Genomic DNA, 24,791 nt, shown 5'->3' with positions numbered 1-24,791 from the left:
CAGAAGGTTCTGGAGCTGCCTCCACAAAGGCAGACCATACTTTCAAGAAGGAGACCGTGCAAAGCAGCGAGAAGGAAGATGAGACGCAGTGGCAGAGTATCTGTTCACAGGGTGGGTCGTGGACTCAATATTCTCTTCACAGGCAGGACCACTGGCTAGGACAGAGAGAGCTGAAGGTTTGGGATGCCAGCCCGAGGCAGAGAGGGGAGCAGAAGAGGGAAAGGGGTAGAAAGGGTGGGGAGAGAGACACACACAGACCTGTTCTTGGAGGACCCAAAGGACTGACAAGCTGAACTGAGCATCCTTTGAAGATGAAAGATGCTGTGTTTGTGGGAAGGTGCTCATTCCCTCAGTCACGCTGTCGCTAAGCCAGAGAAGCAGAGAAGGGCAAGGCAGGGCAGCACTGATCTGAGGCTGAGAGTCCCGAGCAGGACAGTCCCGCAGGTGGATGACAGTGCGGTGTTCCGTATTTATCTGAGGTGCTGGGAAGGAACAGCGGGCAGAACGAGCGCAGGAGCCTCCCCTGCAGCTCAGGGTTTCGTTTGTCCACACACATTCACCTCCCCGGAGCACCCTGTTACCTCCGTGTTGATAATAACTACTAATTTTATTTAAGCACCTTGGGCAATGTTTTGAAACTTGTGATGATTCCTCTGTTTCTTCAACCCCGTCCTATGACTTCTTTCACCTGCCGTGGCTGAAAATGGGTGATCTTGAATGACATTAGGTTCTCTCCTTCAGCATTTCGTCCTCCTGCTCTGGTTTGTCGCTTTTGTGTGGCTCAGCGCTGACACCCGGTGGCCTGTGAGTATAGAGCAGCAGACAGGCTGGGTTTGCTCCAGCTCGCCTGGGGAGAGAGGGCAGGAGAGCACGTGCTTGGTGGGGAAAGGCAAGTGGAGGCTCCTGCTCCTGAGCCATCACACCAGGAAGGCATCCTTTAGGAGTTCAGGGGACCCTCGGAAAATAGGAAAGCCTTTGGCCTCAGAAATAGACATGCTTCTTTGAGAGCTAAGTGAATTTAGCCCGAAATTATACTCAACTGGGAATGAAAGCTGATCAAGCTTTTGAAGACAAAGAAAAATAAGCAAAGAGAAGCCTTCTGGATTCAGGAGTATTAGGCAAAAGAGAATCAGAATGTAAAGCCTTTTTGGGAAGATGTGGGCTCTCAGGTAAATCTTTTTTTTTTCCCCCACAAATAGGTATTGAGGACCTACTATAGACGGCTCACGAAGTAGTCATGTTCTGTGAAATATCCCCTTCCCAACCCTTGATGAAATCTTGGGCAGATTCAGTAGCTTTTGGCTACTAAAAGTCCATTTTGTTTAAAACTTCAATAATACCCAATTCAAATCTCAAATAGTATCATAGCCTCTCCCACTCTAGGCACTAGGTCATAAAGAAAGTCTTCACTTTAAAGAAGTCATCATTTTTAAAACTGAGATATAATTGACACCATGTATTGGTTTTAGGTGTACAATATAAGAATTTGATAAATGAATTCTCATGGAGAAAGACTCTCCTGTCCCGTTCAGTGTCCTTCTAGTGGGACTAAAAATCAAATTGACAGGAGACAAATTAAGCAGAAAAAAATAAAATTTAATAGCATATCTGCGGGGAACCCATATATGTAAAAATCCAAAGACAATCAGGCAAAATGAGGCATATATGTCATCCTGAACTACAGAGAAGGAGGTAAGGGTCTGGGACTTTGGAAGGAAGGAGAACAATTTGCAGAGGACTAGGAAGACAAGCAGGTGTTGCTAATTAGAAGTTTGCTCTGCCATCCGGATGGGTCACTCGGATAACGTTTATCTCTGATAATAACCCTTACTCTGGGAAAGACCCCAATTTAGTTTCTTTGATGTAGCTAAGGGAGGAACAAAGTTTCTCTTGGTCCAGCAGGGTCTCATTTGCCTTCGGCTCAAAATAATCTTCATGCCGAAGTGGTCCGTCTTGGGGCAGCCTGCCCTCGGCTCCTAGAGCATATATGACAAGATGATTATCATAGTAAGTTTAGTTAACACCCGTCACCACACACAGTTATGCATTTCTTTTCCCTTGGGATGATAACTTATAGGATTTACTCTCTTAACTTTCAAATCTACATCACCGTGTCGTCAATTATAGTCATCCTGCTTTGCTTTATATCCCCAGGACTTATTTATAAGCAAGAAGTCATAACTTTTAAGCATTGAAGTTACATAAACCCTTTCATCTGACCCTTTTGTAATAATCTTAGTCAAGAAACTGACAGCCTCCAACTCTCCAGCCTCTTGGGTGTTTCCTCAAGTCGGGGAGACTTCTGGAAATGTGTCTCTTCCCCACTCTGGGCAAGCTGGGACGATCATTCTGCTCGTCTCACTGGTTCACTTGTCTCTTAGAGATCACTGTTTTTTATTATCCCATTTGTTTCTTTCAGCTGTTTGGTCCCCCCATGCCTTTTTTTTTTTTTTCTTTTTTCCTGGTTGTTTCAAACGGGAGAGTAAATCTGGTCCCTCCTCCTCCATCCCATGGAAATACACGAGTCATTTTCCATACTTTTGTTTCCTACTTATTTTTGGTTTTAATTTACATTTCTCTTACCTAATGGGATGGGGGGGCATTTTTTTCATGTGCTCATTGGCCACTGGTTTATCTTTTTTGATGAAATGTCTGTTTAAAACTTGTGCTTTTTTTTTTTTTAATTGGGTTACTTATTGTTCTTGAGTGGTAGGAATTCTTGTGTTGTATATGGTGGGCATGAGTTTTTCATCAGATGTGTGTTTTGCACATATTTTCTTCCTGTCTATAGCATGCCTATTCATTTTTCTTAACATTATTTTCTCCAAGATTTTATTTATTTATTTATTTATTTGACAGAGAGAGACACACACACACAGAGATGGAACACAAGCAGGGGGAGTGGGAAAGAGAGAAGCAGGCTTTCCGCTGAGCAGGGTGCCCAATGCAGGGCTTGATCCCAGAACCCTGAGATCATGACCTAAGCCAAAAGCAGACGCTTCACCGACTGAGCCATGCAGGCGCCCCAATAGCATCTTTTGTTAAGCAGAAGTTTAAAAAGTTTTTAGTGAAGCCTAATCTATTAGTGCCTTTTTTATGGAGTTCTGTGCCATTTTTAAGAAATCTTTGTGTAGGGTGCCTGGGTGGCTCAGTGGGTTAAAACCTCGGCCTTCGGCTCAGGTCATGATCCCAGGGTCCTGGGATCCAGCCCTGGGTCGGGCTCTCTGCTCAGCGGGGAGCCTGCTTCCCTTCCTCTCTCTCTCTGCCTGCTTCTCTGCCTCCTTAAAAAAAAAAAAGAAAGAAAGAAATCTTTGTGTACTCATTGCTTCCTCCAAAAACTTTATAGTTTCATGTTTATCTCAGAGTAATTTTTATATATGGTGTGAGCTAGGGATAAAGATGAACTTTTTCCCCATAAGAACATCCAGTTGTTCTAGCATTATTTGCTGAAAAACAACAAAGGACTTCTATTCTTTGCATGTTTTGTTTTTATTATTCCACTTTTGAAATATTTTTATTTGTTAGTATTAATTTTTGGAAATTTCAATCTAGCATAGGTAGCATACAGTATTTTATTAGTTTCAGAAATACAATGATACAATGCAGTGATTCAGCGGTTCCTTACGATACTCCGTGCTCTCCATGGTAAGAGTGCTTTAATCCCCTTCCCCTCTTTCCCCCATCTCCCTACCCATCTCCCCTCTGGTAACCATCAGTTTGTTCTCTGGAGTTAAGAGTCTGTTTTTTGGTTTGTCCTTTTTTTTTTCTTCTGTTTGTTTGTTTTGTTTCTTAAATTCTACATATGAGTGAAATCATATGGTATTTGTCTTTCTTTGCCTGACTTGTTTTGCTTAGCATTATACTCTCTAGCTCCAACCACGTCATTGCAAATGGCAAGATTTCATTCGTTTTTATGGCTGAATAATATTGCCTTGTGTATATATATACACATCTTCTTTATCCATTTATCAGTCGATGGGCACTTGGACTGTTTCTATAATTTGGCTATTGTAGAAAATGCTGCTATAAACATCAGGGTGCATATATTCCTTTGCATTATGTTTTGTGTTCTTTGGGTAAATACCCAATAGTGGGATTGCTGGATCATAGGGTAGTTCTATTTTTAACTTTTTGAGGAAACTCCTTACTGTTCTCCATACAGTTTGCATTCCCACCAACAGTGCATGAGGGTTCCTTTTTCTCCACATCTTCACCAGCACTTGTTGTTTCTTGATTTCTTGACTTTAGCCACTGCTGACAGGTGTGAGGTGATGTCTCATTGTGGTTTATGATTTCAAATGGGTTCTGTTCTATCCCAATCTAATTTTTCAACCCTTTGCTAGTATCATACTGTCTTCATTCTGCAGTTTTGAAGTCAGATAGTGTAAGTCTTCCAACTTTATTGTTTTTCAAGATTGCTTTGGCTGTTTAGGTCCTTTGTATTTCCGTATGTGTCTTAGAATAAACTTGTCAATTTCCATGCAAAAAATCTTAGTGAGATTGTGACTGGAACTGAACTGATTCTATTGAATCAAGAGATCAATTTGGGGAGAACAGACATGTTAACAATAGAGTCTTCCAATCCTTGACATTTTAAGGTTGCTATTTATACAGGGTTTTAATTGATTTATAATGAAATTTTGATGGAATATACTGGGTTTGATACTCTTCTCAGATTTTATCCCTTTCATCTATGTATTTATTAGCAAAAAGATTTTTGTATTATTATTTTATCTTTTTAATGTTTACAACACCTACGGTATAATCTCTTCTCCCTGATAATGGTGACTTGTGTCTTTTCTCTTTACTTTTTCCTTGACCAGTAAAATCACTAGAGGCTTTTTGATTTTGTTTTTGGTCTTTTCAAAGAACTAATTTTAAGTAGATTATATTAAACAGATCTTTATTAAATGTTTTCTATCTTATAAAATTCCACTTTTTATTACTTCCTTTTTCTTTCTTTGAGTTTATTTTGCAGTTCTTTTTCTAAGTACTTGGACTCAATTTTTAGCCCATTAAATTTCACTTTCTTTTTTTCTAATGTCAGTGTTTCCCTCTACATCCTGGTTATGTTTTTATTATTATTTAGTGCTAAATAATTTCTGATCTATTGTGATTTATTTTTGACCAATATATTATATTAAAATGTCTCTTACTTTCCAACCATGAATTTTACTAGTTATCATTGTTTTTTATTCTGAACATAGTTGCATTATGATATAAGCAATCTTGTATCTCTATATGATATTCCTTGGAGATTTGTAGAGATGAAGCCCGTGTGTGATCAATTATTATAACTCTTATATGTGTGCAGGAAAATGATGTATATTCAGCAGTTGTTGAGTGGTATGTTATATATGATACCTATATCTCTATCTATGTCTTTTTTTTGGGGGGGGGGCTTATTTAAAACAGGGAAGTAAGTCTGACCCCTGTTATTCTACCTTGACCAGAGGTAGAAATACATGAGTCATTCTTAATGATAATGTTTCCTACTCATTTTTGGTTTTAATTTACGTTTCTCTGATGCCTAATGATAATGTTGGGCACTTTTTCATGCGCTTATTGACCTTGTGTGTGTGTGTGTTCGCGGGGAGAATCTTCATTGGGGGAGGTTTGGTAGTTTTGATTCAAACAGTCTTCATCATTACTTTTTTTTTTTCTCTCTTGACATGTCCCAACATTTATTCGTACCTTTGGGGGCTACTGTTTCTTTGACAGCGGCTCAAGTTAGCTTGGAACGACACATCTCAATACAACATTCTCTCTAAGGCCACTTAGAGCCTAGGGAAGGTGCTGCCCTCTTTCCGGGGCGGGATAGGAGCCGAGCGCTCGGGGAGAGGACGTGGGGCGGGCGGCGAGGGCGCGCGGGGGGCAAGCGCGCGGGGCAGCGAGGGCGCGCGCGGGGCGAGGACGCGGGACGGGAGGCGAGCGCGCGAGTGGCCCTCGGGCGCGCGGGGGCCGGGTGCGCGGGGCGGGGCGAGCGCACGCGGGGCTGTGAGGGCGCGCGCGGGGTAGCCACAGCGGCTGCGCGCGGGGCGACGAGGGACGCGCCGAGCGGCGCGCCCTACTCCGCGTGAGGCGCTCGAGCCCGGCGGCGGATGGCGGGCGTCGGCGAGGGGGTGCCAGGCGGGCTCGCAGACGTCTCCATGTCGCCTACCATGCGTGACGCGCCGCGGAGGAGCCTTTCCCGAGGTAATGGGACGAGGAGGAACCTGCCCGAGTTCTCCATCCTCACGCCCGGGGTGCGCGGAGAGGTGACTCCCTTTTCCCACGCGGAGCCTGGCTCCTCAGGTGGATGATGTTTTCTGGTCCCTTGGTTCTGCTGCCTTCCCCTCGCGCCCCTCGGCCTGCAGCCTCTCTCCCGCATCCTCTCTCCTGGAGCCTCTCTCGGGCAGCGCCTGCTTCTCCGGGACGAGTCTGGGGGCCCCTCGCCTCCAGAAACCCTCCCTCGGTTCCCACGATGAGAAGGCCCGCTTGTGGGCGCGCCTGCTGCGCCCTCCTGAGACGAATTAAAATACATTTTTACCTGCTGCTTCTTTCAGTTACTGAGGGGAGAGTTTTTAAATCTGTGATTTTGAATTCGCCTGTGACTCCTTTTAGTTTTGCCAGTGTGTCTTGAGGCTGTTATTAGTGCATGTAAACTTAAAATCACGGTCGTTTCTGGGGCGCCCGGCTGGCTCAGTGGGTGGAGCGTCTGTTCTCCGCTCGGGTCATGATGCAGGGGTCCTGGGATGAAGCCCTGGGTAGGGCTCCCTGCTCAGGGGGGAGTCTGCTTCTCCTTCTCCCTCTGTCTTCACCCCAGCTCATGGTCTGTCTCTGGCTTTGTCGCTTGCTGTCTCTCAAATAAGTAAAAAAGTATCTTTAAAAAATAAAATTATGGTTTCTGATGAATTGTTCTCTTTATCTTTATGACATGGCTCTCTTTGTCAATGCTTGTTGCTTAAAACATGTTTTCTTTATTGTTAATATGGCTGTGTCAGTATTCTCTGCTTAGAATTTGCTTGATGACTTTTATATATACATTGCTTATGTATAAATACGTAAACACACTTATTTCAGGACTCAGGCCATAATTGAATTAACGGTAACATTGTGGACTTTCTCATGCAGTCTGTTGTGGGTGGTTTTTTGCTGGTCCTTGTTTATGGTACTTTAATAATTGAGTACAACCTGTTGCTTGATGCTTTGGAACTTTGCCTGCAGAAATGATCATTAGCTGAGTTAGAGGTTGAGCCCTCCAGACAGGATCAACATTTGCCTCTCCCCGGTCTGTGGGAGCTACTCCTCTAGGTTATTCTTACCTAAATGTTCAGCAAGAGGATTGCCCAGTTCCCCCAGCCGGTGTGAATTCAGGCTGAAAACACTCACGAGAGCTAGCTTCTGTTTTTTTTCCTCTCTCCTACTTAGCATTAAAATTTGATCTAATAAATTTTCTTGCTCATCTTGAGCTGGGGTTGAGATGGGAGAAGTGGGAGATTGAGGAGCAAAACCAGTTTATGTCTACCTTCATTCTTAAATTGATGATTTTAGCCACTGGGATTGCTTTTGGGGGGGGAAGATCTTCTGTTAGACTCCTCGGCTGGGGAGACTCTGGGCTGTGTTTCTGGACCCATCTGAGGCCTTGAATGCAAAGTTCAGTGTCCATCTCCATCCTCCCTCCTTGTTTGGGAAAGAGCTGGCTACAGTCTTATCTGTATTCAATCCTTAATTTGAGAACTCCTTACTTTTGTGACAGCTTATTGACTCTTTTAAGATTGTCAGATTTTTAGTTGTTTTTAACAAGAGAATTCATTCAGGTATTCAGCCCATCACCTTACTGGAAACAGAAACTTTTTTAAAATCTATATCTTTTAAAGATTTTATTTATTTATTTGACAGAGCACGGATGAGAGAAAGCGAGAGAGCACAAGCAGGTGGAGTGGGAGAGGGAGAAACAGGCTTCCCACTGAGCAAGGAGCCCGATGCAGGACTCGATCCCACAATCCCGGGATCATGACCTGAGCCGAAGGCAGATGCTTAACTAACTGAGCCACCCAGGCACCCCTGGAAACAGAATCTAAATTTAGTACATGGCACCTCAAACTCTGTTAGGCTGCTTACTTGTGTTTTTTTTCCTCTCACATAATTACAAATGTCAGTGTAATTGAGAATGTTTGTTTCCTTTAAATTCCATGACTAGAAATTAGGAAGGATAGGCTTTAGTGGTTAAGTGTATGGTAACCATTTGAGGAGTGTTCCTAGCTTGGGTCAGTTTTTAAAGATGCTGCCACAAAGTTTTGAAGAAGATACCACAGTTCACTTACATCTGTTAATTTGAAACTGGCCCAGTAAACTTAACACTTTTTATTTTTAGCTTTTGCCTCCTTTCAGTTTATACTTCTGTTGTTGTAGCCTTCTTCCAAAACAAAAATCTCACAAACAAGCTATGGTGGGCTGATGATTGCCCTTAACCCCCAAAGGTATGTCTATGGGAGCCTCTGAATGTTGATCTAGTTTGGGAAGAGGATCTTTGTAAACATAATTAAGGATCTTGAGATCATCCTGAATTATCTGAGTGGACCCTAATCCAATGGCCAAGGGTTTTTGAGGAAAAGGCACAGACGTAGACACAGAGGAGACACAGAGTGAATGTGGCATGAAGACAGAGCCGGAGGGAGACCAAAGTGATAAATCTACAGAAGCTAGGAGAAAGGCACAGACATGCCTTTACAGCTCCTAGCAGGAGCCAGTCCTTCTGACACCTTGATTTCAGACTCCTGGCTTCTAGAATTGTGAGGGGATGCATGATTTCTGTTATTTTAAGCTGCCTGGTTTGTGAGAACTTGTTTCACTAGCCCTAGGAAACTAATAACTAGTTGTACACACTCTCCCTGCTCCATTAAGTTTTAAAAGCCTACAGTCTAGTTTCCCATCAATTATGGTAAAAAAAAAAAAAAAAATGGCAATGAGCTGAGAGAACCAGAATGGGACTTCACTGGGGGCCACTCCCAACTTCAGGAGTTTGCTGGTGGTGAGGATTAAATGCTTAAAGCTTCAAACAAGTAGAAAGCTTTTCCTAACTCTCAACATTACTTTTTAACATGCATTGCATTCAGGTTGGCCCTTGCCATCAGTGCCCTCTCCTTCCTCATCTTTAATAGTATGTTTAATGTTTGACCCTCCCTCCTGCTCTGTCCTTCATGCCTCCCCCCACTCATACACGTTGAAAAAAGCCTCTCTGAAATGTCCGCAGTGACTCTGAACCTGGCAGAAGAGTCATTTTTATCCAGGAAGACCAACAACAAAAGAGTTCCTAGATTTTGGATAGCTTTATTTATATTCCGAACGGCTCCCTGAGGTAGGTATCATTGGGACCATTTTATTAAAAAGGACAGTTTTTCCATTTTTCCTCAGTTAGAATCAATGAACTGGAACCAGAAGGAGCCTTGGAGCTGTTGGCCTGACTGTTTTATTGATTTGTTAAACAGTTCTGTGTGACTCTGATGTCCCAGATTCTAAGATGCTCTGGGGATTCAGCTGTGATCAGTCTATTCCAGGCTTCTCCTGCTGGTGAGCCACCATCTCTGGCTGTTAGCAATAGTTTAGCATTTTGTGGCATTAAGAAATGTGATGTTAATATTAAACCAAGGTAATTATAAGTAGGCATTTTTTTACACATTCCAAAAAAATGTAAATGGACAAAGATGTGTTGTAGAGCTCTATTTCTGTTGGGACCTACAAATCTACTTTATTCATAACTGCTACATAGTATTTCATGGAAGAATGTGCCATAATTTACTTACTCCAATTTTAAGATGGGTAATGGACCCTAATAGATATTCTTCCAAAGAAGACATACAGATGACCAACAGGTACATGAAAAGGTGCTCCGTATCACTCATCATCAGGGAAATGCAAATCAAAACTGCAATGAAACGTGGAATAGAATGACTAGTATCAGAGGGACAAGAAATAAGTGTTGGAGTGGATGCAGAGGAAAGGAAACTCTTATGGAATGTAAATTCACACAGCTACTATGAAAACAGTATGGAGGTTCCTCAAAAAATTAAAAATAGATCATATGATCCAGCAATTCCACTTCTGAATATTTATCAGAAGAAAATGCAAGCACTAACATGAAAAGCTATACCCCTCCAGTTGCACTGCAGCTTCTTTATAATAAGCCCAAACCAAACAGGAAGCAACCTAAGTGTTCAACAATGGTTGAATGGGTAAAATGTGGTATTATAGAATACCAGTGGAATATTATTCAGTCATAAAAAAGAAGGAAATCTTGCTATTTGTGACAACATTGGCTGGACCTCAAAGGCACTATGTTAGGTAAATTAAGTCAGACAGAAGACAAATATCGTATTATCTCACATATATGTCAAATCTAAAAAAAAAAAAACTCACAGAAAAAGATCAGATTGCAGTTACTAGAGTCAGGGAGCAGGGTTGGAGAATTTGATGAAGATAGTCAAAAGGTGCAAATTTCCAGTAACAAGTGCTGGGGATATAACATATAACACAATGACCATATTTAACACTGCTTTATAGTGTAGTTGAGAGTTGCTAAGATAGTAAATCCTAACTGTTCTCATCACAAGGAAAAAATTTTTTTCTTTAATTTTTTGTATGTGTATGAGATGATGGATGTTAACTAAACTTATTGTGGTGATCATTTTGCAAAATATATAGCCAAGTGATTATGCTGTACGTCTTAAACTTACACAGTGCTGTGTGTTAATTATATTACAATAAAACTGAAGAAAGTCAACAGGTAAGCGAAATGAAATACTAAAAAAATTAATTTAAAGGAAAGAAGAGGAATGGGAAGGCAGAGGAATGAGAAAGAGATAAACAGAAAACATAGTAAAATGGAGGACATAAATAATTACATTAAATATAAATGTTCTACAGACATGTGAGTGAAGCCTTTTACTTGGACCTTCCAGACCAGTCCTGCTGCTATCAGCTGAAAGCGGATCATGAGGGAAATTTGGAAATGTCCTTATGGAAATGTCCTCTAACTTGATTGTGGCAGTGGGTCCATGGTCACAGACCTATGTCAAAACTCACTGAAACTAAATTTTACTTTATGCAAATTATACCCTAATAAAATTAAAATTATATATATATTATATATATAATAATGTATATTATATATGTATATTATATATACTATACATATATATGTATATGTGTGTGTATATATATATATATATATATATATATATATATATATATAAAATAGCATTAACTAATCCCAGTCAGCAGAATATGGAACAGAAGGATCATCATCCAAACTCCATCTGAATTCACGATCAGCAACATTTTGAGATATAATAAAGTACTTATCCTTTAAAGAAATTAAAATAGTCAAAACATGCCAGTTGGAAGAGAGATTATCATAATGGATAAAAAGAATAAGACCCACTCTATGCTGTCTACAAGAAATCCACTTTAAACTTAATGATATAGATAAATTAGAAGTAAAAGAATGGAAAAAATAGACCATGCAAACACCAGTCCAAAAAAGCTTGAGTGGCTATATTAACAATGGAGTTGGCTTCAGAGCAAAAAGTACCAGGGATACAGAAGCACATTATGTCAATTCACCAAGAAGATGTAAGAATCCTAAATGTGTTTCTGTATAACAGCAAGATTCTCAAATATATGAAACAAAAATTTAATAGAACTTAAAGAAAATGGAAAGTCAGAATGACAGTTGGAAACTTCAACACTCTTTTCTCAGTAACTGCTAGAATAAGAACAGAGAAAATTTACCAAGGATATGGAAAAACTAAGCATATATCAACTGGATTTGAAAGACATTTTATAGAAAATCCCACCTGAATATAGCAGAACAAGCATTCTTTTCAAGAACAAACATCGACCAAGAGAAACCATGTCCTGCGTCATAAAACAAACCTTAACAAATTTTAACTATTGGGATTAGGCTAGAAATCAAGAGAAAGATACCTGGAAAATCTCCAAATACTTGAAAACTGAAAAACACATTGCTAAGTAATCTGTGAGCCAAAGAGGAAATATCATATGAAATTAGAAAATATTTTAAACTAAGAAAAGGAAACAAGTATCAAAATTTGTGGGATACTAAAGAAGAGATTAGAGGGAAATTTGTAGATTTAAATGCACATATTCCTCTCTCTCTCTGCCTGCCTCTCTGCCTACTTGTGATCTGTATCTGTCAAATAAATAAATAAAATCTTTTTAAATGCACATATTAAAAAAGAGGAATGTTCTCACTTTAGGAAACTAGAACAAATGAGCAAAATAAACCAAAGCAAGCAGTAGAAAGAAAACAATTAAGACAAGGGCAGAAGTCAATGAAATGAAGAGAAGAAAAACAATAGAGGAAAAACAATGAAACAACATCACCAAGAAAAAAATGACAAATACCAGTATCAGGAGTTAGAGTGCTCACTGAAGATCCCACAAGTGTTAAAAATACCAATAACAAAGGAATAGTATAAGTAATTCTATGTACAGAAATTTAAAAAAACTTAGATGAAATTTCCCAATTCTTTGAAAGCCACAAATAACAAAACACCAAAAATATGGACATCCCCATATCTGTACTTTTGTAGGTTTCTTTTGTAAGTTAAAATCTTCCAAAAAAGAAAATTAAGGCCTAGATTATTTCACTGGCAAATTCTACCAAACACTGAATGAAGAAATAACACTGATTTAATATATTCTTTTTCAGAAATAGTGGAGGAGGAAACAGTACAACTCATGAGATTCTGCTACCAAAAGCTGACAAAGGCTATGCAAGAGAGTGTATACTAGTACTTCTCATAAACATAGGAGCAAAAATTCTTAATGAAATACTGGCAAATTACATCAAGGAATATGTAGAAAGAATAATACAACACAACCAAGTGGGGGTTTATCCCAGGAATGTAAGGCTGGTTCAATATTCAAAATTAGTCTAATCCATCATATTAGCAGATAAAGAAAAAAAAATCACATGATTATATTAACTGATGCAGAAAAAGCAGTTGATAAAATTCAACATATACTTCTGGTAAAATAAAAACCAAAGCACAACAAAAACCTCTTAGCAAACTAGGAATAAAAGAGAATTTTCCTAACCTCATTAAGGGCATCTGTAAAAATCCACAGCTAACAACACACTTGATAGAGAAAGAGTGGATAATTTCTTCTACAATGCATAAGGAAGATAAGAATGACTACATCATGCTGAAATTTGTAGTCAGTGCAGGAAGGCAACAAAACTAAATAAATCAATGTAGACTGAAAGGAAGTCATGAAATATCTTTATTTCAGACACCATGACAGTCTATGTAGAAAGTCCCATAGGATTTACAAAACAAAATTCTGGAACTATGCATCTTACCTTTGGTGAGATTTCATCTTCAATAGAATCATCTTACATTAAAAACATTGCAATATGAGGTACATTATTTTAATTATATTATCTTGAACTTATGCTAACTTAGAAAATTTTTTTAAAAGTGTGGATTTTAGAATTCAGTTACAAATACAGTTGAATGGATATTTATGTTAAACAATATATCAAGTGCTTTCTCTGTCTACTGAAATGATTATATTCTAGTCTATTAATAATTAGTTTTTATATTTGAAACCAATCTTACATTTCTGGTGTAAAGTATACTTGGTAATGAAGCAGTATAATTAGGAGGAGGGGATTGGTAAAATGTATATAATAAAATGTGCCATTGTAACCACTTTTAAATGTACAGTTCAGTGGCATTAATTATATTCACAGTGTTATGAAACCATCACTACTATCTATTTCCAAAACTTTTTTTTTCATCCCAAACATAAACTCGACCCATTAAGCAATAACTCCCTATTTATCCTACCTTCCATCCCTGGTATTATCTAGTCTACTATTTGTCTCTATGCATTTGCTTATTGTAGATATTTCTTATAAGTGCAGTCATACAATATTTATCCTTTTTGTCAAGTGTATTTCACTTCGCATAATGGCTTTAAAGTTCTTTTAGGTTGTATCAGAATTTCATTATTTTTTTATGACTGAATAATATTCCGTTGTGTGGCTATATCACGTTTTGTTTATCCATTCTTTTGTTGTTGGGCAACTGAGTTATGTCCAACCTTTAACTATTGTGTATAATGCTTCAGTGAACACTAGTATGTAAATATCTGAGTCCCTGTTTCCAATTTTCTGGGACATATACCTAGGACTAGAATTGCTGGATCCTATAGTAATTCTACTTTCAACTTTAAAGAAACTGACACACTGTTTTCCACAGTGGTTTCAACATTTCACCTTCTTACCAGGAACATACAAGGGTTCCAATTTCTCTACATCCTTACAAATACTTATTTCCATTTTTTGTTTTTTTTTTTTTTCACTTTTTGGATTATATCTATCCTAGTAGGTATAAAATGATATCTTATTATGGCTTTGATTTGCATTTCCAAATGACTAATGATGTTGATCATTTTTCATGTCCTTATTAACTACTTGTATATTTTCTTTGCATAAACATCTATTCAAGTTCTTTGCTCATTTTTAATTTGGGGTATCTTTATTGAATTGTAGGGGTGCTTACATATACTGTAGATATTGACCCCTTATCAAATGTGTGATTTGCAAATATTTTCTTCCTCTACAATCTTTTCACTTTTTTGATAATAACCTTTGATGTACAAAAGTTTTTTATCTTTGTAAAACAAAATTTATTGATTTTTTTCTTTTGTTTCTTATGCTTTTAGTGTCATATCTAAGAATGCATTGCCAAATCCAAGGTCACAAAAATTTACTCTTATGTTTTATTTGAAAAGTTTGATGGTATTTAGCTCTTATATTTGAATTGTTAATCAATTTTGAGTCAATTTTTGTACATGATGTGAAGATATGATGATATGATCTGAATTCATTTTATGCATGTGGAAATCCAGTTGTCCCAATATCATTTGTTGGAGACATTTCTCTCTGTGTTAAAAGATATGGGCACCCTTGTCAAAAATAAGTTACCCGTGGATATATTGAGTTCCTTTCTGGACTCTTAATTCTGTTCTCTTGTTCTCTATATAAGATTGTTTAGAGGAGTATTGAGATCTTAAAAATAATAAATCTTCCAATCCATGGACATGGGAGGTCTTGTATTTAGTTCTTCTCTAACTTCTTTAGCAATGTTTTGGGTTTTTTTTTTAAGATTTATTTATTTATTTATTCATTTATTTGACAGACAGAGATCACAAGTAGGTGGAGCAGCAGGCAGAGATAAAGAGAGAGAGGAGGAAGCAGGCTCCTCCCTGAGCAGAGAGCCCGATACGGGACTCAATCCCAGGACCCTGGGATCATGACCTGAGCTGAAGGTAGAGCTTTTAACCCACTGAGCCACCCAGGTGCCCTCTTTAGCAATGTTTTATAGTTTTCAGGGTATAAATCTTTTACCTCCTTGGTTAATTTTGTTCCCAGGTATTTTGTTCTTCTGGATGTTATTGTAAATGGAATTGTTTTCTCAATTTCCTTTTTTTGATTGTTCTTTACTGGTTTATAGAGACACAACTGATTTTTGTTTGTTGATCTTATACCTTGCTACTTTGCTTAATTTACTTAATTTATTGGCTTTCTTGTATATTCTTTGGTTTTCTATATATAGGGTCATGTCATTTGCAAATAGAGAAGGGTTTACTTCTTTTTTCCAAGTAAATGCCTTTTATTTCTTTTCCTTGCCTACTTTCTTGGATTTGAGCTTACAGCACAATTTTTAATAGCAGTGGTGAAGGCAAGCGTCCTTGTCTTTTTCCTGATCTTAGGAGGAAAGCTGTCATTCTTTCACCACAGAGCATGATGTTATCTATGGATTTTTCTTAAATAGCCTTTATCATGTTGAGGAGATTTTCTTTTATTCCTACTTTTCTGTGTGTGTTTATCATGAAGGGATACTGAATTTTGTAAAATGCTTTTCTGCATCATTTGAGATGATTATGTTCCCCCCCCCTTTATTCTATTAATGTGGTGAAATTTACTTATTGATTGCTTTATGTTGAACCACTCTTTTGCATTCCTGATAAATCCCACCTGGTGTATAATCATTTTAATATACTGTTGAAAATTTTTTGCTGATATTTTGTTGAGAATTTTTACATCTGTGTTCATAAGGAATACTGGTCTATAATTTTCTTTTATTGTAACATCTTTTTTAAATTTATCTTTGAAGAATAGTTGACACATGTTATATTAGTCTAAGGTGTCCGATAGAATGGTTTGATGATTTTGTACATTATTCAGTGCTCACCAAGATAAGTGCAGTTACCATCTGTCATCATACAACATTATTACCATATTATTTACTATACAACCTATGCTATACTTCTCATTGGTATGACTTTTTTTTTTTTTAAACAGCTGGAAGTTTATGCCTCTTAATCCCCTTCACCTACCTGGCTTTGGTACCAGGGTAATATTGACCTCAGCATGAATTAGGAAGTGTTTCTCTCTATGTTTTGGGAGAGTTTGAGAATGATGATGTTTTCTGTTTTCTTCTTAAGTTGGTTTAAGCAATTTGTTTGTTCCTGGAAATTTGTCCATTCCACTAAGTTTTTAAATTTGTTATTATATAATTGTTCATAGTTTTATCTTATAATTGTTTTTATTTCTGTAAGGTGGGTAGTTATGTCCCTCTTTTGTTTATGATTTTAGGTTTCTCTGTCTTTTTTTATTCTTTTTCTAGCTAAAGGTTGTCAGTTTTGTTGATCTTTTCAAAGAACCAACTTTTGGTTTCATTGATTCTCTCTACTGATCTTTCTTCTTTTTTAATATAAATGTTAGAGCTATCAGTTTTCCTCTGAGCATGGCCTTTACTACATTCCATGGGTTTTATATGTTGAATATAGAGAAAATATCATTATTTTCTCATTTCTCTTGCAATTTCTTTGATTTATTGGTTAAGAGTGTATTGTTATAGTTAGTATTCAATTATCTCTAAATACATCTATAGGTTCAACTCAATGCCCATCAAAATCCTGGCAGAATTTTTTGTACATATAGACAGCCTATAAGATTTATAAGGAAAAACAAAGGAACTAGAATAGCCAAAACAATTTTGAAAAAGAATAAAGTTGGAGGGACCACACTACCATATTTTAAGACGTGGTATAAAGCTACAGTAATCAAGACAGCATGATATCGACGAAAGGATAAACACTAGATCAATGAAACAGAGTAGAGAATCCAGAAATAGATCCACACAAATATAAGCAATTGATTTCTGACAAAAGTGCAAAAACAATTCAACAGAAAAAAAGATAGCTTTTCAATAAATATTATTAGAGCGATTGGACATTTATATGTAAAAAAATGAATCTCAATTTAGACCTCACATTGTATACCAAAAAATAAGCCAAAATGGATCAAAGATCTAAATGTAAATGTAAAACTATAAAATTTTAGAGGAAAGTGTAGGAGAAAATTTCCTAACGTCCAGTGAGGGAAAACCTTCTTATATATAACACCAAGAGCACAATCCATAGAGAAAAGTTTAATATATTAGACTTTATCAAAAATAAGTTTTGTTCTCTGTGAAAGACACTGTTAAGAAAATAAAAAGACAAACTAAAGACTGTGAGAAAATATTTGCAAATCAAATATCTGACTAACCGCTTGTATCAGAAATTATAATCTCTCAAAAATCAGTGTCAGGAAACAACAGCTCAGTAATAGCTGGGCAAAACATTTGGGTATGTGCTTCACCAATGAAGACATACAGATGCAAATAAACATAAGAAATGATGTGCTCATATCAGTAGCCATTAGGAAATGCAGATTGATTAAAACCACAGTGAAATAACAAAGCTTTGAAAAATTGACAATATCCAGTTATGGTAAGGATGCATAGGAATAGGATCTCTCACAAATTGTTGGGAATTCAAAATGTTGTGGAAAACAGTTTGACTGTTTCTTTAAATATGCATTTATCGTATGACCCAGGAATTCCATTCCTGGGTATTTGACCTAGAGAAATTAAACTTTTATTAACACCAGAACTGTACGGATATTAATAGCAGCTGTAGTCATAATTACCACATCAACTTAAACATTAGTCAGCAGGTGAATGGGTGAACAGGCCATGATACGTGTAGGCCACGGAATACAATAAAAAGTAAATATTGTTACATACAGCAGCACGGATAAATCTCAGAGACATCGTCCTAAGTGAAGGAAGACAGTTCCAAAAGGTGACATATTATGTTATTCTATTATTATGGCATTCTGGGAAAGACAGAACTGTAGGGGTGGAGAACAGATCAGTGGTTGTCAGGGGTCGGGCTCGGGGAGGATTTGACTGAAATGGGGCAACATGAGAGAGTTTTTGGAGGGTGATGGAACAGCTCTGTACATGCATTCTGGTGGTAGTTGCACAAAACTCCACATGTGTTAAAATTCATAGAACCATTCGCAAAAAGTGCGAATATGGAATGTAAATGGATTTTTTTAAATTAAAAAATAAAAGTAAATAGTCTTAACACCTTCAGCCATGGTAGTTAAAGATAGCATATTTGTTTAAGCTATACTTGGGATACAATCAGGCTGCATAATTCATAGAACTCATAACCCCTTAGGAAAACAATATGGATGATCTATCCATTTTTCCATATGGGAAGCATAGTTTTATTATTTGAAATGTTAAGATCCTATAGGTATTTTAATTTTGCTTTTATAAGATTCTGTAATTACATACAGCATTTATTTTATCCTGAGTACATGCGGTGACTCAGCCTCTGTCATATTGTCTTTATGAGCAAGTACCAGTACCATCTGCTTCATGATCATCCTCCTTTTCACCCCTCCCAGGAGTACTTTGTGAACAAAGAGCAGGGACTGCCTTTCTGCAGACAGGGAATGCACATGTCATCGTACTCAGGAGGCAATTATTGTAATAGTTTACTTATCTGCATTTGTTGGGTATTACAAACTCATTATAAATTTATGGGATAACAAACCAGTCCTCAAGATAAGTTTTTGTAATGATATCCTGTAAGGACTGGCCATAATTTCCCATCGGTTAGAGGTAGCACCGTAGACGAAATCATGTCTGTGGAATTCAGGTTCTCCTCCCACCACTTATTAGAAGCAATTAATTGACTTCTATAGGCTTTGTTTGTCTCATTATTAAAGCATGACTGTTTTCACTTTGAAGTTCTATGTTCTCTGATGCACCTACATGTGTTTAATTACTTACCACATCAGATGGCTGGTGTGTTTCCTTTCTTTTAGCCTCGTTGACATTATTTAGCTTCTTCATAGGGTCCTAATCCTTTTGGAAAGACTGCCCTGAGATTAAAAAATAATTCTTTGAGATGAATGTTATTCATTATGGATTCATTTATCGTTTACTGAGCAGCACTATTCTAAATTCTAGAGAAACAGAGATGAAACGATTGTCTTCAGAGTTACAGTCTGTCTACTGGAAGAGAAAAACAATTATAATACAGAATGCTAAGTTTATGATACCTGTGTGTTCCGGAGGCAATGGGATAGAGATGGGGGTCAGAGAAGGATGACTGGGTGAGACTACGGAGCTCAGTTTTGAAGTACGAGTGGACACTGACCAGCAGAGACAGAGAGATGCTGAGCTGAGAGAGGACAGCACAGGATAGGGGATCACAGCCGGCGTGCATGGGAGAAGCCAGCAAGCCAGACCGTGGACAGCATGGTGTGTGTGCCCCACACATGGCTTGGATTTTATCTGGAAGGGATGAGGAGCCCAATGAAGGAGTCCAATGAGGAACAAGGATGTGGTCAGAGGTGTACTGGGGAGGTTCGGTTGTGTGTCTGTGTGGTGGGAAGGGAAACAGGAATGTGGATTCTGGAGACCAGTTTGAGAACCATCACAGGGATCTAGGAAGGCAGGAGTGACAGTTCAGATTGAGAAGAGAATACAGATTCAAGAGGTGTTAAAGAGGTTGAACTCGCAAGCACTTGGAGAGGAACCAGATGTGGTGGTTACTTGATTACATGACACTTGGCTACTTAATATGCTGCCTTTTAAAGTCATCGCAAGCCACTCTTCTGTGTGTACATAATGGGCACATGTTGCTCTCGGTACTCAAGGTAGCCATCCAGGGGAACCACTCCGTACTGGTTTTATTATTATGACAGAGAAGAATCAGGAAGTGACAATTTTGTGAACACTACACATTATGGTTTAGGAAGAGTAATCTGATGGTATCATGGTTTGGAGATGAGACTAGAAGCAGGGAGACCAGTTAGTGAACCATCTTGAGATGAGAGGTGATGGAGGCCCTGTTTCAAATTACTTTCTTCCCCCGTGGGAGGACATCAGCGGAGGACATTAGCACGAGTAGAAAGGGGGAAAAGCTACTCACATCTGTGGGTGGAGTGACATTTTGACTCAAGTCTGTAGAGTGGATTCGCGGGTCATAGATAATGTAAGTCGTCCTGATGCTGTAGAAATACAAATGTTTGCATATGCTTGGTATTTGTCTGTCTGACTAAAATTATCTATCCAGTCTAAGTAACCAGGTTGTAGCTCAAGAAAGTGAAATTCCCTTTACCAGAAATGTCTATCTACATAACCCATGTCCGATGAAACACTGTGACAAAGCCTTATGTCTGGATCTCCACTTTTCTGCCCCAATTCACCACCTTCTCCTTCCCATAGGACATTGGAATGGTGATTTCCAGAAAGGTTGTGGTTTGGAATTGGATGTGGGAGATGCTCAGCTCTGATCAGAGGCAGCACAGAGACTAGGTCTTAGGAGGGGATTTCACTGAGCATGTGTGTACTTTTAACATTGGTAGACTTTTGATGGTTTTGAGGGGACTTCTATTAAAATTTTTTTTTTTTTGCTTATAAACAATAGAAATTTACTTCTCAGGAGGTTGTAAACCCTAAGATCAAGGTGCAGATTCAAAGTCTAATGAGGGCAGCTTCCTGGCTTTTCAGACTTTGCCCCCAAAGTGGGGGAGAAGCGCCTCCTTGGGGCCTCCCAGGATGGCGCAGCCCAGCTCTGGCTGTGTGGTAGAGAGCTGGGGAGGGTACTGCTGTCCAGTGGGGTGACCTTGGGCAAGTCACCTGACCCTACAAAGCCTTAGTTACCTTCTCTCAAAAATAAGATCATTAATAGCAGCTATCTCATTAGAGTATTATGAGGATAAAATTAACTAGTTCATGTTAAGCACTTAGTATTATTCCTGCCTAATAATATTTAGTCCTGTATATATTTAATATTAAAAACAAGAGTTTGTTCTTCCCGCCTATTTAAAATAGTTGGTTTTGGCACGTCTAACTTTAATTCCAACCACCATATGATTATACTTAAAAACAAAGTACAAACAAAGTAGACTTAAAAACAATGTCTTTGACTAATTATTCTTCCCTAAATAGGGACATTAGGCCAAGTATAGTCTTTGTTTTTCCATGGGGTAAGTAGAGGGGGTTGGGAAGTGGAAATGTAGAGAAAAAAGAAAAAAATTCTAGCATTGTTTTGTTTTGTTTTTTTAAGATTTCATTTATTTGACAGAGAGAGAGATCACAAGTAGGCAGAGAGAGAGGGGGAAGCAGGCTTCCTGCTGAGCAGAGAGCCCAATGCAGGGCTCAATCCCAGGACCCTGAGATCATGACCTGAGCCGAAGGCAGAGGCTTAATCCACTGAGCCACCCAGGTGCCCCTCTAGCATTGTTCTAATTAGACTGTGTGTGCATCTGAGAATAAATTGCTTTGTTACCTGGGCATATTCTTATTTCTCAGGTATATTAAGGAAACAAACATCAAAAATGACCCAAATGAACTTAATAATCTTATCAAGAGCAATTCAAGAAAAGTTAGCATTACTGTTACAGTCTTATATTTTTATAAATACTTGTCTTGAGCCAAATGAAACCATGAGTCCCTCATCCTTACATGGAAACCTCCTGGGCATGGTAGAGAGCTGTGCTCACAGTTACCAGAGGCACACCTGCAGCCAGCCTCCCCGCTGCAAAGTCAGCATGAACTGTGTAATCGGTTCTGACATTTGCTGACTTCCTGTGTCAAACCAGTTGCTGAATCCAGTCCATTCTCCTTCGTAAATCCCCCATAAATCCATCACTCGCCTCTGGCCTTTTCTGCCATGGCCTTCATTCATCTCACAGTGGTTAAGCCTCGATCCCCACAGTGGCCCTGGACTGGTCTGTGCCTCCACCCCTGCTCTCCCTCGATCCATCCTCTGTGCCAGCTGGTTTCAGTCTACTGATCAAAATCCATGGTGAATTTTGGTGGGTTGTATGATCAATGGCATTGATTACAACCCTCATTTTTACAAAGTTGATCCAAACAGAATAGAATATACCTGAGTACATTGCATATAACCAAGGTATATATGATTTCAGGAAATTTTGGTTTCACAGGTACCTTTGGTGGACCCCCAGGGTCCTGATATAAAATGTTAATACTTACAGGAGTTGTAGGCAAAAAGTTTGGAAGTCCCCCGTCTATATAGCTCTAAGAGTAACCTTTTTAAAATGCAAAACTGTTTCTGTTCCTCCCTGCTTACATTTCTTTAGGATCTCCCCAGTGCTTCTAGGATAAAAGCAGATTTTAGTCTCCAGGTCAAGGCTAAGAGAGGTTTTTAATTATTCCAGTATTAGTAGGGCATTCAAGATCCTCCATCATTCAGCATTTGCTCCCCATCTTCTTGATCCAGTCCTCCAGATGTGTCCTATAGCAGTAATTCCCACACCTTAATGAATATCGGAATAACCTGAGGAACTTGGATTAAATCTAGATCCCTGAGCCCCACCCCAGGGACTCTGATTCAATAGGTCTGAGGTAGAGCCCAGGAATCTGCATTTGTATCACCAAAGCATTCTGGGTAACAGGAGAATGAGGCTGTTGATTCTCAGTCATGAGACAGAGTGAAAGGGACTTAGAGGACTAAGTGCTTAACTCTTCCTTGTGAGGGGATGAGGGGATGGGAGAACAATAAGTTTGGTCAAGAAAAGCTCGGTCTGAAATCTTTGGCATTTGAGCTAGATCTCAGAGGTGAGGAGGGGGTTACCAGTGGAGTAGCTGAGAGGGAGAGGGTGAGAGAGACCAAGGAGGCAGGGAGGGACTCCAGATTCTGGTCAGAGGATGGCCTGTGCTGGTGACTGGAGGTGTAGATAGTTATGTTGAGTTTGGTGAATGCAGATACTTTGAATAAGTGAATAAATGTATGTCACTTACTCACAAATGATTTGTTGAGCTCCTTTGGTATACCTGTACAGGCATCGTACTAGGTACAGGAATACAGCTGTGGAAATGCCCTTCCCTCGTGATGCAGGAATGCCGAATGCCACCCGGGGGGCTGGGGTCAGAAAGGCTCCATGAGACCACCTGGGGAACTTGTCTGTGAGTAAACAGCACTTGAGAAAGCTATAAAGCAAAGCAGGAATATCACTGCCTTGTGTCCTCAAGAAACCACTTCAGTTTGCAGAGGACCACGTGCTAGGAGGCCTGCTCAGCTGGGAGGCGGTGGCTTTATCTGGGAAGAGATGAGTGAGCGTTTAAACTGAGATGCGACACCGAGTTGCAGAAGTGGGTTTGAGATCGATTTAGAAGTTAGACGCTTTAGGATTCTGTAAGTGATTTGTTGCTGAAACTAGCACATCTGTAGCTTTGGGGAAACAATGGGCTAAAAGTGTTGTTTCGAGAAGTAGAACCTAGAGATCTACCATTACTTGCTAGATATTTACTAGACAGGTGCCTGTTTCCCTCCTTATCCTTCCCTTACCCAGATCACATCCTATTCTGTTTCTAGGATTCAGGATTCCATGTTTCATGCAATGATCCCTCTTCACACTGGATGGGCAGAGCTCTGAGGACGTCAGAGAGCTCTGTGGTCCATATTGCCCACTGGGTTTCAGAATAAAATGCCCATCTGTCTGTACCAGCTGTGGTTTGATTAGTACAGTAAGAGGACTGTGGTTAGAAGAGACACAGAATTCTGGATCTTCGTCAGAGCCAGGCTAAAGCCATTCAGACACTCAACAGATATTTGTTGAGTCCTGTCTACAAGCCAGTCGTGGTTGTCCGTTCCATCAAACTTATATTCTGATGGAGGGAGGGGGACAGGACAGCTGTGATCAGACATCCACAAAATAAATGTGAGCACATGATAGTCAGCATTTCTTAAAATTTAGCTACTTGAATCAAAAGGATCCAGATCAGTGGTGTTCCACTTTTTACCCCCAGACATGGACTTTTTAGCTTGAACTGTATTCTGGCTCAGAAACCCGTCACACAAAATAATTACCAAGAGCTCAGGTGCAGGCAGAGGGTGAGGCCCCACCCCTCACGCATCCTCTGAGGTGGTTTTGGGAGACACCTACCAATCATCTAGGTGGTGTGACAGCTACTCATCTGTTGATTGTTGATACTTAAGCTGTAACTTTTGCCTTCCTTGTTTGTTGCTTTCTTCTTTCACGGTCCTCTCAGCTCTGCATCTTTCCGCCGCTATGGAATCCTCCCTCCGCCCTGTGGAATTCCCACGCTCTGACTGGGTGCCTCGTCAAAGCCACCTGGCATGTTGGTTATGCCCCTGCTGTCAGTCATCTATGATTTCCTTTGCACTTGCACTTGGCACTTTGGAAAGTGCACTTTGGCCACTTTGCACTTGGATAGGCAAAGGCATCCAAATCAGGGTCACACGTGCTCAGGTAATATGCTTCCTGAGCGTGAAACAGACATCTAGGGCCCCTGCTCACGTGGGTGCAGGAGGGAGCTGCCCCAGAAGTGTGGAGCTCTTAGCTTTCTTCTCTCATAGATTTTATTACC

General features: G+C 39.2%; 1 protein-coding gene across 1 annotated transcript in view; it reads left to right on the top strand.

Annotated features, from left to right (window-relative positions):
- The first annotated feature begins 6,101 nt into the window (after positions 1–6,101).
- Positions 6,102–24,791, top strand: part of LOC116870063 (cytidine monophosphate-N-acetylneuraminic acid hydroxylase-like) — a 50,660-nt gene continuing 31,970 nt past the window's right edge. Inside the window, 4 exon segments of the mRNA XM_032861769.1 lie at positions 6,102–6,257; positions 9,471–9,631; positions 21,747–21,819; positions 23,299–23,366. Of these exon segments, the coding sequence (XP_032717660.1) occupies positions 6,102–6,257; positions 9,471–9,631; positions 21,747–21,819; positions 23,299–23,366 (458 nt within the window).

Source organism: Lontra canadensis, unplaced genomic scaffold (assembly GCF_010015895.1).
Source record: "Lontra canadensis isolate GAN:19392208 unplaced genomic scaffold, GSC_riverotter_1.0 scaffold21, whole genome shotgun sequence".
Taxonomy (NCBI): Eukaryota; Metazoa; Chordata; class Mammalia; order Carnivora; family Mustelidae; genus Lontra; species Lontra canadensis.
Note: the sequence above shows the minus strand (reverse complement) of the source record. Positions and strands in the feature narration are given on the sequence as shown.